Source organism: Oryctolagus cuniculus, chromosome 6, assembly GCF_051225735.1.
Source record: "Oryctolagus cuniculus isolate XC-2025 breed Fujian yellow rabbit chromosome 6, ASM5122573v1, whole genome shotgun sequence".
Classification (NCBI taxonomy): Eukaryota; Metazoa; Chordata; class Mammalia; order Lagomorpha; family Leporidae; genus Oryctolagus; species Oryctolagus cuniculus.
The window spans coordinates 45,811,016-45,826,757 of NC_142872.1; the positions used below are offsets into that span (position 1 = coordinate 45,811,016).

The 15,742-nt window shown below is 47.1% G+C and overlaps 1 protein-coding gene across 2 annotated transcripts in view; it reads right to left on the reverse strand.

The window, feature by feature from the left end:
- The window catches only part of ADAM19 (ADAM metallopeptidase domain 19), a 90,718-nt gene extending 77,095 nt beyond the window's left edge, over positions 1-13,623 (reverse strand). Inside the window, exons 1-3 of one of the 2 annotated variants that reach the window (XM_002710340.6) lie at positions 13,190-13,623; positions 8,595-8,680; positions 3,400-3,470 (exon numbers count right to left, since the gene is read on the reverse strand). In XM_002710340.6, the coding sequence (XP_002710386.3) occupies positions 3,400-3,470; positions 8,595-8,680; positions 13,190-13,289 (257 nt within the window). In that variant the 5' untranslated portion in view covers positions 13,290-13,623. The remainder of the gene's footprint in view (positions 1-3,399; positions 3,471-8,594; positions 8,681-13,189) is intronic. The other variant, XM_089334982.1, reaches the window with a different exon arrangement.
- Between the last annotated feature and the right edge of the window lie 2,119 nt (positions 13,624-15,742).

The window sequence follows — 15,742 nt, forward strand, 5'->3', positions numbered from 1 at the left end:
AACAGAGTTTCTTCTTGTGGGTGGGAAAATTTTACTCTTTGTATTTATTTGGCATGGCTACTATATTTTATAAATGAGCATGCATGGCCTTTGCCATTTAAAAGTGATAAATAAGAAATAATCAAAGCAACCACAAAATGAATGTAGACTACAAGTCAAGCACTGCGCTGGGCCCTGCACAGGGACCACCATGCTCCATCCTCTTACCCGAGGGGAGCAACCTGAGGCTTAAAGAGGAAACACAGCTGGCAGGGTGACAGAGCCAAGATCTGAGCACAGAACTGCCTGGCCTGAAAGCCGTGCTCAGATTGTCCCTAAGAGATCATTCTTTTTCTCTTGGACTCAATAGAGGAAAGTGAGTGTGTCTCTCACAGCGATGTCATCTGTTTATCCTAAATTGCTTCGAAAGGGAGAAAACGCTGCCAGCTGCCGCCATTGAACTAAGACCCCTGGGTGTGTCTGCTGCCTGAAGCAAAGCTCCCTTTGCTATATCCCCCTCTCTGCCCCCAACCCCCATCCTCCATCCTCACCATTCTTGGCAATGAGCTCTCCATGTGTGAATTCCATTAGAGGCTTGCTCACTGCTATTTCGGGCCATGCATTAGCACTTGGGCTTTGATTTGATGGGCGAAGGCCAGACACCTCAGGATGATGAAAATGAAATTTAAAACGGCCTCTCCCTCCCCTCACAGTCCTGGAAGTCTTGGCCCACATCTCCTGGGATGCCTGAGAATTCAACATATGGGGGAATGTGCACGGGGGACTGGGAGGCAGGCGGTGGGCTATGTAGGGAAATCTTCATAATCGATTAGTGCCTCTGACCTCAGCAGTTCCCTCTCCTTGAAGCTGTCGTCTCCTGGCTGTCAACCTGGCTCACTCCCTCCCCTCCTCCATTCATAAGCAACAGCTCCCTCCCCACCGCCTGCTCTCCCCACATCCCAGGGTTCCCATTGTTGCCTGCATAGCACCTGACATGCGAGACCCTCCCTGGCTGCTGTGCTAGTTCCCCAACTAGAGCATCAGCTTAGTAATGGCAGCACTGCTGATGCACAGCTTTACCCCAGTCACTACACTGGTGTCTGGAACATTACAGAAGCAAAGGCTAAGAAAAGAATTAATGAATTGGCTGATGAGGTTAAGAACCAGAGCCTGTGCAATCACCTAGCACAGGGCTTCGTTTCCCCTTCAATGTCATGGGATGATAGCAACTTTAACAGGGGCATTTGAAAAATCAGAAAAGCATCCCCCTCCCCCCATACTAAAGCTGTTTTGAATTCATGGACTCGCAGGGACCATGAATGAGAAGTTTTCAGGAAATAAACACACTAGCAAGTCGTGTGCAGTTGGAGTTCCGCTTGCTAACACATGTTCAAAAACAAAAAGCCCAATTTGGATGAAAATAGCAGGAAGCTATCCCCCGGGACACCTGGTGAGGTCATATTGCTTGGCTCTGCTGCTTCCATTCTGTCAAATCTCCTGCCTTCAGCCAGCTCCAGGAGACCAGGAACCACATCCAGCCCCACGCCACTCACTGTGAAGCGCAGCTGCTCTCAGAGCCGCAGACAATAGGGCAGCATTCTGAACCTGAGTGCACTCAATAAAAACCACAGCTGCTGTTGACCACTCACTGCCTGTGCTGTGCAAGCGCTTCACGCACATCAGTGCTCACAACCACTCTGAGGCTGGCGCCACTGTCCCCACTTTCTGAATGACAACACGGAAGTTCCAAGAGAGTCAGCAATGTGACCCAGGCCACCTTCTGTGACTCTAGACACAAGTCAAGAACGAAAACAATCCCTCATTTACTTGCAGAGTGACCTTGACAACTGCCTATCCCCTCTCTAAGGCAAAGTTTCTGCATCTTGCACAAGACTAATACTTCCGTTCAGTGTTTTCTAAGGCATCTTCCTGCTCTTACTTTCTATGACAAAGGTTTCAAAAAGAGGGGGGAAGCATGGCAACTTGAACCCTGTTTGTCTAGTCCAGCTTTTAAGGTTTGCCCGTGCCACCAATACCCTTAGGAAGCTTAAGGGTGGTACACTCCACAGGGGGCAGAGCAGGACAGATTCCTCTCAGGTAACAGGGGACATTCAGACTAGGGCTACAAGGGCAGGGATCATGAGAACCAAACCAGGCCCCTGGGAAACTGTCAAGAACAGCCCTAAAGGAAGACAATCAGAGGAGAAAGCCCAAGAAAGCTGAGCCCACACCATCAGAGGACACAGCCAGGCAAGGAATGGCTGGTTTTACTCTCCAGTGGTGGGAATAGCAAAAAAAATGATTGCCATCCTATACACCATATACTACAGGCCAAGGGAAGATGTGGATGACACCCCACTGCCACACAAGCTGACTTAGCTGAATTTACCCACATGGCACATTGCTCACCCTTTTCTGCAAGTGTCTGAAGAGCCCAAATTAGGAATAAATTATATTCTCCCTTTCCACCCAAGCTTAGCAGCCATTCTCATCCTTCTGGGTATGGGAAGGTCTTTCTCTAACCCTTTCTTGGCAAGGATATATTTGATTACTCATAGGCTTCCAGGGGGTTCTGCAAGCTGCCAAGAGGAGGTGGGCAGCTCTCCAAGCCATGCATCCCTCTCTGCAATGTCTTGGTGGCAGAGCGGCAGACGAAAGCAGGGCTGTGGGTGGGAACTTATAAAGGACTTCCGAGTCCCCTGGACAAGTAAAGAGAGCTCTTCAGTGAGCAGGCAGATTGAGAATGGCCAAAGATAATAAAGCCATTGAAAATGGCTTTATTAAAGCCACGTGCTACAACTAATCACCTCTTTGATAACATGAATCGTTGAGCTATATCTGGCTGCAAATCGATGAGGAAGCATTTCTGGGCCAAGCTGCCACCCAAGATGAATGGGGTTAGCAAGATGGAGGCACTGGGCACAACAAAGCCAGCAGACTGCTGGTCATGCCATTGTTGGGAAAATCTTGGATTGAGCTGGCCCAGAACAGATGGGACAATGGGAGTCTGGGGTGCCAAATCCCAGCACTTTGCCTTGCCTCTCTCCTCTCTGCTATTTTCCTCTAATCTCCTTCACTTCCTGCTATGTGATGGATTGGGGCTAGTAAGGCAGCTGCTGAAAGCTGCTAGTCCATCCCCTCCCTTAATCACATACACATACCCCTGTGTGCCTGCAGTGAATTGTAAGAGGCCCAGCAAACACAGGCTTAGGAAATTCAAGCAAGATGTTAAGCAGTTCAGTAATCTCACAGCAAGTCAAGAAACTGTGGAAAAACTGTCTTTGCAAGATGCTCCCCACGAGAACCAAGGGTGGAGAGTTTGGGGTCACTCCACAGTTCCTTCCTAAACAATGACATCTGCATCCGGTGTTAACATGGAAGTTAATTGTTTCAGTTAAGACAAAGAAGGGGTCTACTTACTCATTCTTCTCCAGGTCCATGATCAGTTCTTGTCCCTCGGCCATTACCCTGAGCTCAGCTTTAAGTGGATGCTAAAAGCAACAACAAAAGAATGTCAGTTCCTAAAAGCAGGGACCAAGGCTCCTAGCGATGGCCACGGATTTAGCACAGTGCTCAGACAGGACTCATGGGAAGCATATGAGAAAACACCAATTGTATTTCAAGAGTACATTTCCTGTGGAGTCAGATCTGGATTCAAATGCTGCCTCTGACACTTGCAGCTGTGTGAACTTGGCCTTGCTACTGAGCCTCCCTACATCTGTTTCCTCATTTGTAATACTTAGAGAGTGACAGTCAACCTTATGGGAATCTTGTAAGGATTAGATGAGATCATAAATGTAAATAATTTATCACAGTGCCTGGCACACAGGAAACCTTGGTACCAAAGGGTCCTCTTCATAGTAGGTTCTTATTTTATTTTTGACCCTCAGTGTGGAAAGTACCAATCACCTCAGGGAAGATAACTAAGAGAACCTCAGCTTAAGTAAGGTTTCATAGATTCAAAAGTAGACAGACAAGAGGTCTTCAAAAATTTCATGGAAAATACATATTAAGAAAAAATGCTGCATAGATTTCAATTTCTTTTGCACCAAAAATAAATTTATCATTAAATGTCATTTTTCCATAAACCTTCTGCAGTATGTTCATATTTTATACAAAAACACTTGACTGGCTAAAGGTGCCAAAAGGATATAAAGGATATATAATTTAAGATAAACAAATGGCCAGTAAACATGAAAACATGTTCAATATCACTGGGAAGTCACTACCACCCCAATAATAAACACACTTTAAAAATCAGACATCTTAAAAATTAACAAGGATAATTTAAAATCATAAATCATTACACAGTGGAGCATACCCTAAAATAAGAACTCACACTCTACAACCAAGAATTCAAACTGATACCAACTCTGAAAAATAATTTAAAACAATATGGACTGGGCCAGTGCCGCAGCTCACTAAGCTAATCATCCACCTTGTGGCGCCGGCACACCGGGTTCTAGTCCCGGTCGGGGTGCCGGATTCTGTCCCGGTTGCCCCTCTTCCAGGCCAGCTCTCTGCTGTGGCCAGGGAGTGCAGTGGAGGATGGCCCAAGCACTTGGGCCCTGCACCCCATGGGAGACCAGGAGAAGTACCTGGCTCCTGCCATCGGATCAGCGCGGTGCACCGGCCGCAGCGTGCCGGCTGCGGCGGCCACTGGAGGGTGAACCAACGGCAAAGGAAGACCTTTCTCCCTGTCTCTCTCTCTCACTGTCCCCTCTGCCTGTCAAAAAAAAAAAAAAAAATGGACCACATGTTTAGGCTTTTGACCAAGTAATGTAAGACTGTATGAAGGAAACAAACCAGTGCACAGGCAAAAATTTGTACATTTGTACACAAGGACACTTGTTAGAATAATGAGTATGAAATATAACCCACATATTCAAAAATAGGAGAATGACTGAATAAACATATGATAACACCACCCAATCATGAAAAAGCAATGACTTTAATGTATTTTTTTAATTGTTGAGAAAGTATACACAACAAACACGAGGCAAAAACTCAGACTCTAACACTGTATATTGTATTAAGCATATTTTTGTAAGGGCAAAACAGAAGAGCAATTAGCCTAAAGGTTATCATAGTTATTGCAAGCACTGGGATCATGGGTTAATTTTCTTTTTGGATCTTTCTATGTTTTAATAACTGCTTTTATAATTTAATAACTTTTAATCTCCTTTAACTAATTATTGTAGGAAATTTCAAAGAAATAAAAAAGTAACTCATAAAAAAAACCTCCATGCTTCAATAATTCAACTTAGATCTGTTGAACTTCTTCAAAGGGATAAATTATTTATTTAAAACAGAATAGTTACATATTTAAAACTGGATAACTTGATAGATTTCTTAGAGTGTTCTAATTACGAGCACTCTCTCTTGGGACCCAGAATCAGAAATTCTTGAAGTCTCTGCAATACACAAAAGGCCTTGCTAGAGTGGAACTTCTACCCCTTTGAGGTTGACCTCAGAGCTGACTTTCAATGTCTAAGTAAGTGGGTCACCTGTTTTGCCACCTCTGGCTGTTGGCCTGCCTCTTTTAAGTATATTCCCCTTAGTTGCTGCAAACTCCAGACCCTATCAGGGTCTGGGTATCCGTGAGATGTCTGGATCAACTAGGGCTTTTTTGAGGTCTGAACATTCCAGTGAAGGCCAATTGAGTAACCCTGTCCATTGTCTCGCTGACGCTGACCCTATTACTTCCTCTTAAGAAGGGACAACTATGGACTGGCATTGTGACGTAGTGCATGAAGCTGCCATCCGCAACACCAACATCCCATATGGGCGCTTGTTTGAGTCCCAGCTGCTGTATTTTCAATCCTTCTCCCTGCTAATGCGCCTGGGAAAGCCGTGGAGGATGGCCCAAGTCCTTGAGTTCCTGCACCCTTGTGGGAGACCCAGAAGAAGCTCTTGGCTCCTGGCTTCAGTCTGGCCCAGCCCTGGCCATTTGGGGAGTGAATCAACGGATGAAAGACCTTTCTCTCTGCCTCTCATTCTCTTTCTATATTCTGCCTTTCAAATAAATAAAAGGAAAAAAAGGGACAAGTCAAACCCAGGGGCAAAGGAAGCTGGGGAAGATGTTTGCCCAATTAACTTTCACTTACGAGATTTGCTCTCTGTTTCTGATATTCTGAATCAGCTCTGCTAGCATCTACTCTGGTCCCTGATCCTTTGTCACTTTTCTCTGGAGAGTTCTGAAGCAAGCTTCCTGCCCAATCACATGAACACTGGGGACACAGTCCCAAGTGGTATCTGAGAAACAGCACACAACAACGGAGCTGTAGCAACTCCCTCATCCAAGAGATGGCTGACCATGTGACAATACACACCAAAAAGCAGCACTGACACAAATCTAGGTACTGTCACTCTCTCCCAAAGAAACACAAACTGCAACATGAGTACTAATATTTTTATGTGGGTAGTCCAAAAATATTTCTGTTTTGGAAGGTACTCCGACACTGATATTTAAAATATGATGTTCCTTGTCTCCAGGGCCATTTCAAGCCAAACAATGAAACTGCACTTTAAGGATCTGTGAGGCTTTCCTGTCCAGCTCTCTTGATCAGTTTCTCTTACAGCTCCACTATACTAGGAAGGACCAACACCATTCCTCTCAGGAAGTACATGGCGCTTATACACCATTTATATTTCCCTAGGAAAGGATTAAAAGTCCTTTTTCTTTAGGAAAAGACTAAATAAATCCTCAGCTCCATAGGGTCTTAAAAACTTGTCCTGCATGTTTGTATCCCCCTTAAAATCTGGTACAATGTTTAGTACATAGTGAGTGTGCAATTAATGTTAGTATGAATGAATTACATAAATGCGAGTAAGAGGCCTGACTTAAACCCAGCTGCTACTGGTGCTGCTACTCTCTCTCTGTCTCCCCCCCCCCCATCTCTCCCTCACTCCCTCTCTCTCTCCCTCCTTCTCTCTTATACTCATTCATTTGCTCATCTAACAGATATTTACAGTGCCGGGCACTATGCTGACCATTGCTATAGAATATTATGACCCATGTTCTGGGCAGACAATGGGTGGGAACAAAGACAGGATCTGGCCCTCCACTTTGTTTCTTAGGCCCTTCCTCAGGATGCCCAGCACCAAACATCTGGAGAGAAGAACAAAGAGGCCTCTATAAAAAGTATCAGATCCATTTCTCTGGTAATAATGAATAGGTTGCAATATCCAAAATCTTAATTTATAAAATAATCTGTCTAGGATGCCATCCATTAATTTTTCTAGACTTTTCCTGAAGCTATATTCAGTCTCATCCACTTTTTGATGAGATGAGTTCTATGCATATATCACCTTAAGTCAAAATGCATCTAATTTTGGCCGGCGCCGCGGCTCACTAGGCTAATCCTCCGCCTAGCGGCGCCAGCACACCGGGTTCTAGTCCCAGTTGGGGCGCCGGATTCTGTCCCGGTTGCCCCTCTTCCAGGCCAGCTCTCTGCTGTGGCCAGGGAGTGCAGTGGAGGATGGCCCAGGTGCTTGGGCCCTGCACCCCATGGGAGACCAGGAAAAGCACCTGGCTCCTGGCTCCTGCCATCGGATCAGCGCAGTGCACCGGCCGCGGCGGCCATTGGAGGGTGAACCAACGGCAAAAGGAAGACCTTTCTCTCTGTCTCTCTCTCTCACTGTCCACTCTGCCTGTCAAAAAAAAAAAAAAAAAATGCATCTAATTTTTATCTGTCCTGAAGTTTTCACTGTTTGAGTAAACTCCTTGAGTAAATCCAACTTAAAGCATAGTTGGCTGTGGTGAGATTACGCTGGTCATTAACTTCAGGGGTTCCAGGCATTCCCTCCATTCATTTCCAAACTCAAAGCCACCATATCTTTCCTGACACAACCCTCTCCTACTGTAACCTTGCTCTGATTTGTCCAGTGAATCACAGACCATTTTAATCCAAAGGCATCTCAGAAACCAAGCCTTGCACTCCAATTCCATGTTCCATCTAAGTCCTATTTTATAAATGAAGAAACTCAAATTCTCTAGGAAGTAGAAGGTCACATCACTGGTTACTAGCACACAATAATCACATTTTCCTTCCTAGCTCTTTTTGTCTCACTGGAGCTATGAAATCACCTCTTCAAGAGCAGAATAGGGTTTTCTGTCTCATTCCCAAATGCCTTGATAAAGCCTGCGCATGTTACTGGTGCTCTGGCCCAAGAACTTACTGAATTTTAAAGTACATTCCTTAGGACTAAGTGCCTACTCTGCCTCTTAGTCTAAAAATTTTAGGTTATCCTTTTTCTCCCATGGAAATTATCTCATTGATAAAATGAAGCACTTATAATGCAGACAAAAAATAACAATACCAATATTTAATGAATTCCAATCAACACTAAGTGTTTCTGGTGACAGCATCACATTTGCACTTAGCTTGTGTCAGCATTAATGTGGATTTTCATTTCCTCAACTAATAGCATCGGAAGTATTCTAGAAGTTTGTCATACAATGAAGGAAAGTCCCAAAACCAACACAGAAAGAATACAATGAGTCAGAAACAGATTGTGATGACAGGCTTCCCAAAAAGTTGAATAGATGACCCCAAGCCTCACAGATCCGTTGCCACCTTCTGTTTCTGAAAACAAGAACTTTTGAGCCTTACCTTTTCTCTCATGAACCTTTCTGAAGTCTTCCACTGAGGTATTATGAGTTCATGCTGTAGCCGGGGGCTGCTGTCCCCACCTCCTCCTGCCAATACAAGATGCACAGCCGTTGGAATCCCAGATCTTGAAACCCTAGCTAAGCCACGAAGGCATTCTCAGCAATAGCCACTGCACCCAGAAAGACCCGTCCTGGCCTTGTATTCATCTGTTTCCCACTGCTATAATAAAATACTCAAAACTGGGTCCTCATCAAAGAAGCGAAGCTTATTTAGCTCAGAGTCTTGGAGGCTAAAAGTCCAAAAAGTGTGGTGCTGTTTCTAGTGAGGGTTCTCCCTTAGCTGTGTCACATTATGGCATCATGGTGGGTATGCCAGAGGGAGAGAACACATGGTAAGACAGGAAGCCAGAAAGCAGTGAGGGGGCCATCTTGCTGTTGTATAGACCTCCCAGGAGAGCCACAATCCCCCAAGAACTGTGTTAAGTGACCTTGGTGACCTAAACACCTCTCACTAAATCCCACCTCTTGAAGGGTCTACAGCAATACAATGGGAAGCAAACCATGAACACAAGTACCCCTGGGGGACACTCTCATACCAAACCCAAACCATAACAGGGTCATCAGAACGCCTGCTTAATTCCAGGCTCTTGGCACTTAAGATGAGGAAGAACCTCTTCTAGGTGCTGGCCAACAAGGTCCCTGTACTCCAAAGTTCATCTTCTGAAGTTGGGAGACAAAAAGTTCCCAGGAAGTGCAACAGACACCCTGTAGGAGGAGGTGCCTGCTCTAGACAGGATGCCAGCAAAGATGAAATCTGAGACCTGAGGGAAAGTAGCCACAAAATAACCCCTAGGTAGAGGACTGGCTTGTGAAAAGGCCCTGCTTAAACGGGTGGGATTAGACTGCCCAAGGAAAATGCAGAAGGTAGAAGTAGACAGTCAAGTAAATGAGAGAGTGTTGAAGAGGTGTGCTCAGCAAGACAGCCATGAGTCTGACAATGCGGAGGCCATGGAAAGTGTCTGGATTTTATTATGAATAGACTTGGAAGGCATTGGATGTTTTCGACACAGAGCAACATGATATGTATCAGGTTTAAAAAGGATCACTCTGCTGCCTGGGTGGAGAATGGGGTAAGAGTGGGGGAGGGGTGGAAGTGCGGTCCGAGGCAGGAAGGAGGCTGGAGACTGGAAGCAGTCCTGGTGAAAGATGGTGGTGGATCAGACTAGAATGATGTCAGTGCAGAGGAATGAAGTGGTGGGATGCTGGATATATTCTGGGGGTCCAAACCAGGGGCAGAGGGAGGGGTTGTTCTGGTTGGGCTTTCGTTTTCTCATCTGTAAAATGAAAAGAATGATTCCCACCTGCTCATCTCACAGCATTATTGGGGTAAGTTAAGGTGAAACTGTTTCCTTTTTAGGAAGATTTATTTATTTATTTATTTATTTGAAAGACATAACAACAGAGGAGAAAAGGAGGGAGGGGGAGAGAGAGAGAAAGAGAGAGTGAGAGATCAGATGGATCCCATTTGCTGATTCACTCCCCAAATAGCTGCAACTGCCAGGGCTGGGCCAGGCTGAAGCCAGGAGCCTGGAACTCCATCTGGATTTCCCAGTGGGTGCAGGGGCCCAAGCACTTGGGCCATCTTCTGCCGCTTTCTCAGACACATTAGCAGAGAGGTGGAAGTGGAACAGCCAGGACTCCAACCAGCGCCTCCCTGGGCTGCCAGCATCAGAGACAGCAGCTTAACCCATGGTGCCACAGTGCCAGCCTTGAAATTGTTACTTAAACTGCAAAGTATCATCATATTCAGTTGATCTTCCTACTGGTATCTTTGCATCCTCCAACTCATTCTCACCACTCAGTTCCCCTTCACTCTCACGACAACCTTGGGGAAGCAGATAATAGGATTCCCATTCTGTAAAACAGGGAATTGAAATTAGAGCAGAGACCTGTTCCAGGCAGTGCAGATCTCAAACACTGGTTGCAGCTCATGTTTTGCAAATGGGAAATCCCCAACACCTAAGCAAATTAGTCTCTCCAAGAAGAGGCCAAGTTCACAGAGGCCCAGAGGATGTGGGTGAGGACTCCAAAATCGATTCTTTCTAAACCAGACACTTTAATTACACAAAATGTAATGATACAAAAGATGTCTGTACTTGTTCTGTCAGAGTGCTGGGATTACAAATGATTATTAACTTTCTTTTCAGGTTACTTGACCTCAAAATATATTCCCAGAAATAATCTCCTTCCACTAATGGTTTCAGCAGCGATGCATTCATTTCTTTACCTAACATTTTCCAAGCTTTACCTATGTGCCACATACTATGTTAGCTGTTTAATATTCATGCAGAAACAAGAGAAGCCCAGTACCTGCCCTGGTAGCTCCGATAAACCTTTTTTTTTTTATTTTTTAAAGGAACTATACGATATTTAGAGGAATACTGAAAGTAACTAAATGATGTTAGTGGTAACAAAAGAATTTTTGAAAGCAAAAAAAAAAAGCAGTCTGAAGTCTCAACAATAGAAGAAGAACATGGTATAGCCTAAGAAAGTGTTCAGAACTTGAAAATAAGTGACCTTTTCAAGGTCACAGGGGAGCATTGTTTCACAGACTCACTTATGGATTACTGAATTATCTAGGGGAATTTACTTTTGGCTTTTTATGTATAAGTGATCAAAGCCCTATACTCAGTGAAGTTAAATGGTAACTAAGACTGAGATGCAAATAATCCCAATACAGTAGAAACATGCACCCAAATTATCGTTGTTTTGCCCCAGGAGGACCCCATGGCTTGTGCATCTGCCCAGCCACATGATTGCAACCTTCTCAACCCTGTTCGTCCAAGGCCCCTTTGAGCCAGTTCTTTCATCCTGTTCAACACCTCATTAATGAAGTGAATTAATCTTCACCTTTGTATGAAAGTCGGGTTTCTAGCTTTTTGAAAATTACACATCTTCGATCCTTTGATGGAATTTATAGAGTCATTAAGCTCATGCTTTTGGAGAATTTCATGATTTGGGAAATGTTCATAAAACCCAAGACATAAAACTGTATGTGTGCTATGTTTCCAATTGGATCGAGATATATATTATTCATATATTATATATATGTATGTATATATATGTATGTGTGTGTGTATATATATGTATATATGAACACACAAAGACTGGAGAAAAAAAACTGTGGATCTGGGGACTGAGGATCATTATTCCGTTTCTACTTCTCATTACTCCCAGTGACTCTGCCTTACTGAGTGGTCTTGGAGAGCCCAGAATTTGGAGAAGGCGCCTGTGCTCAGAGCAGTCACTCTCTTCCTTTACTTTTCTTTCTGCTTTTCCTCCTGCACTAAGGCTGACTTAGTGGCTCCCTCTCCCTCAAGGAGTCCCATGCCACGGGGAAAACGGGGATGTCCTTGGACTCACTGTGAATTCCCTTGCCTCAGTTTCCCTTTCACAACAAAAACTCAAAAGGCGGTTGTGACCACGCTCTGGCGCGAGGCTGGTCTCTGGACCCCACCCCTGGAAACTCAGCACAGTCCGGTGAGCACAGCCCACTCACCCCTGGAGACTGGGGGCTCGGCCTGCCCAGCTCAACATGCTGGCCTCACTTTATTTGAAAATCCCGACTGTTGGTCCCGAAAGTCGCGGTCTGGAGTCAGTCCAGGGCGTCCGCGGCAGCGGGGCCAAGGCTAAGCTTCTCGGGTCATAATGACAGACCCGGGGACACCGCTCCCCACCCCCACCCCACCCCCCGGGACCGTTCCTTCCGCGAAATCGGCGAGGATCCCGCAGGGATGGCGCCCTGGAGGGGTTGGTGTCTGGGAAATCAGTGGTGAGAAACATCACCAAGCCTCCAAGTTGCAAGCCTGAAGTCCAAACCCTTAGCTTCGCAGAGGGAGAAGCTGAGGCGCAAGGAGAGCCCTGGTTTCCAGCAACGGAGACCTCACTCTGTGGCGAAGCTGTGGGAAAGTCCTTCCGAGGGCCTCAGTTTCCCTATCTGTGCAATGAGTGTGTCAGATCTCCTCCTAACAACAGTCCCTGCCAGCTTAGGGGCGTGCAAAGCCTGCAGCACCCAGCGAGCCATCCCACCGTGGCTACCACTGTCTCCTAGGGACATTTTCGCGTGCGCCTGGCACAGTGCACGGTCCCAGGAAGCCCCTGGCCTGGGATGCTGTGTGCTGGAGAGTGTAGCGGGCGGCGAAAACGGGTGCGAGACAGGGATGAGAAACTGGGGAGAGACCAAAGGGGAGGAGGCAGAGGCGGAGCGGAGGGACCGTGAAAAAAATGAGGAGAGCCCCGGAGAGCAGCGGAAAGAGAAGCCAAAATCAAGAAAACAGAGGAAGGAGACGAAGCGGGGAAGGCAAGCCTGGGAGCGGCGGCTGTTTTCCTCCTGCTCTGATTCCGCTACCTCCACCACCTCCCGGGGAGCACAACGTGCGGAACAAAGCCGGGGCCGCTAGGTTAGGGGGCTGCAGGGCGCAGGCCCCGCGACTTGCACGAACTGCGATCCCGGCACTCGACCCCCTCAAGGCGACTCCCGATGTGTCCCGCCACCCAGCTCACCCGCCTCCATCCCTCCCAAACCCCGCCACTTACTTCCCGTCCATCCAGGCTCCCGCGCCGCCCGCGGCTGGGGCAGCAGCAGAGCGAAGAACGCCAGCAGGCAGAGCCGGGCGGCGCCCGCGCCCCCTGGCATGGTGGCTGCAGCCCCTCGTGCTCGGCGCTCACACGCCCTCAGCCATGCTGCCCCAGGCCCGGCGGCGGCGGCGGCGAGTCTGGAACCCACCGCTGTGCCAGCGCCTCCCTGCCGCGCTTCTAGCCCCCGGCCGAGAAGCTCCGCCCCCAGCCCCCACTGGGCTCTGCCGGGGGGTTGGAGGAGGGGAGGCGCCCGCCCGGAGGGGGCTGGAGGGCCGGGCTTGGGAGGAGCCGGCGAAACCCCGGGGATCGGGGCTGATTCAGGTGATGGGAACGGCGGAGAAGGAGCCGTCAGAGCCTGAGGAGAAGAGATTCGCCGTGGACACGCCCTGGGGAGGGTCGGGGGCCTGTGGCCCTGTCTGCCCGGCGGCCAGTTTACAGTGTCCCGCACGATGCAAATCGCCGAGTGACGCTCAGCGGTGACTTAACCCAGCGCCATCCCCCAGGGGCCGCCACTCTGGGAGGCAGGCTCTGAAAGAGTTAACAGGCCCACCAGGCACAAAGAACTAAGTGCTATATGGAGCTGTTTTCCAGCGGGACACAAATCCGGGAGTCCTAGCTTCTGACCGGGAGGAGGGAGTGGTAAAGGCCGGGAATCCCAGAGGAGAAGACATCGGAGCTGGGGAAGAGCACGGGAACCTCGAACCTCGGGGCGGAGGAAATGGCCCAGACAAACGTGGGTTCTATGGGGAGAGGATTCTGAATTGGGGATGGTCATGCTTTAGGGCTGAGACCCGAAAATAATAATGACTCACTTACTGAAGGCTTACTATCTGCTGGAATTTTTTAAAAATTTGATAGTTAAGGCTGATAAGATACTTCTTAAGTGCCAAATGTGTACTGCCTTCAGTACTTTACATAGATTAATTTATTTGAGTAATGATGGAAAAGAGCTATCTTTTATGGGTCTTTTATATTCAACAGGGATTAGTACTATGCTTATTTTAGTGTAGAAAACTAAACGTGAAGACAGTCTCTTGCTCAGGACCACATGGCCACAATGTCAGAACCTTGATTTAAATCTACATCCGTACCACTGTGCAGCCTGAAGTAGCAGGCCTTAATTGAAAGAAGAAACCTATGATCACAAGTAACTTGCCTAAGATCCTTTAGCAAGCTTCATCAAAGGCTGGCTGTGGAAACCAAGCCACAGACCTCTTTTAATCTTGGTCATCTGTTCCTCTCACTGAGCCTCTTTGGTCAAGGTTTTGGGGGGTGGGCTTTCAGCACAGCTGTTAAGATGCTTGCATCAGGGTGCAAGGGTTCCAGTCCCGGTTCTGCCCCCAGGTCTAACTTCATGCTAATGCTCAGTCTGGAAGGCAGCAGGTGATGGCTCAAGTATTTGGGTCCTTGTCACCTGCATGGGAGACCTGGATTGAGTTCCCAGCTCCCAGCTCCCTCAAGGGCAATTTGGAAGTAAACCATCAGATACACAGAAGTCCCAGAGCATTTTAGTTCCTTGCCGGGACACAAGCCCTAGAGCTGTTTTAGCTACTAGTTTATGGCTCTTATCACCTGGTACAGGCTCTCTGATGCATTATGACTCTGTCTATCTAACATACCCAGTTGTGCCTAACCCCTACACTTTCCTCTCTCAAACACCCCTACAACTTCCTTTTTTTTCAGTCCTGGACCTAAATGATGTCTTCTTCACATTTCCTCTTGACCCATATTCCCAACCACCCTTTGCCTTCACTTGCTCTGACCTGGATTCTTGTCTTACTTGACAACTCATCCAGACTGTGTTACCCCCAGAGTTTTTGAGACACCTCACACTTCTTTGGCCAGGCCCTGGAGGCAGACCTAGCCTCTATTAACCTTTCACCCAGCACTGTTCCTCAATATGTTGATGATCTTCTACTCTGTAGAGCCTCCTGAGAAACTGGTCTCCACCAAACCACTAGTCTTTTAAATTTTCTAGCTGAGAAAAAGCTATAGGGTATCTCAGAGAATAATCTCGACTTCTGTTACCTTCCTGAGACTTCTGACGCCACACACTCGTGCAACTCCTCAGGCCTGAAAACAGGCAATTCTCTCCCTTCCTTTCCCACGTACTAAGCCTGACCTTCTCTCTTTCTTGGGACTCGTGGGATATTTTCACATCTGGATTCCAAACTTCTCTCTTATTGCTAAAGCTCTCTATGAAGCAACCAAAGGCAATCTAGATGAGCCCTTACAAGAGACCTCCCCCTTAGAAACCCCATTCCAAACTCTAAAGAAAGCTCTTCTACAAGCACCTGCCCTGAGCCTTCCTAACACATAAACCATTCCTTCTCTATATGCATAGCTCTAAGGGACAGGCACTCAATCTCCTGAACCAAATGGCAGGGAACTGTACCACCCCTGTAGACTATTTCTCCAGACAATTGGGTGTGGTTTTTTAGAGCTGACTTCAGTGCCTCAGTGCCTGAAGATCCTAGCCATTGTAGCCCTCATACCTGAGGTGCAGAAACT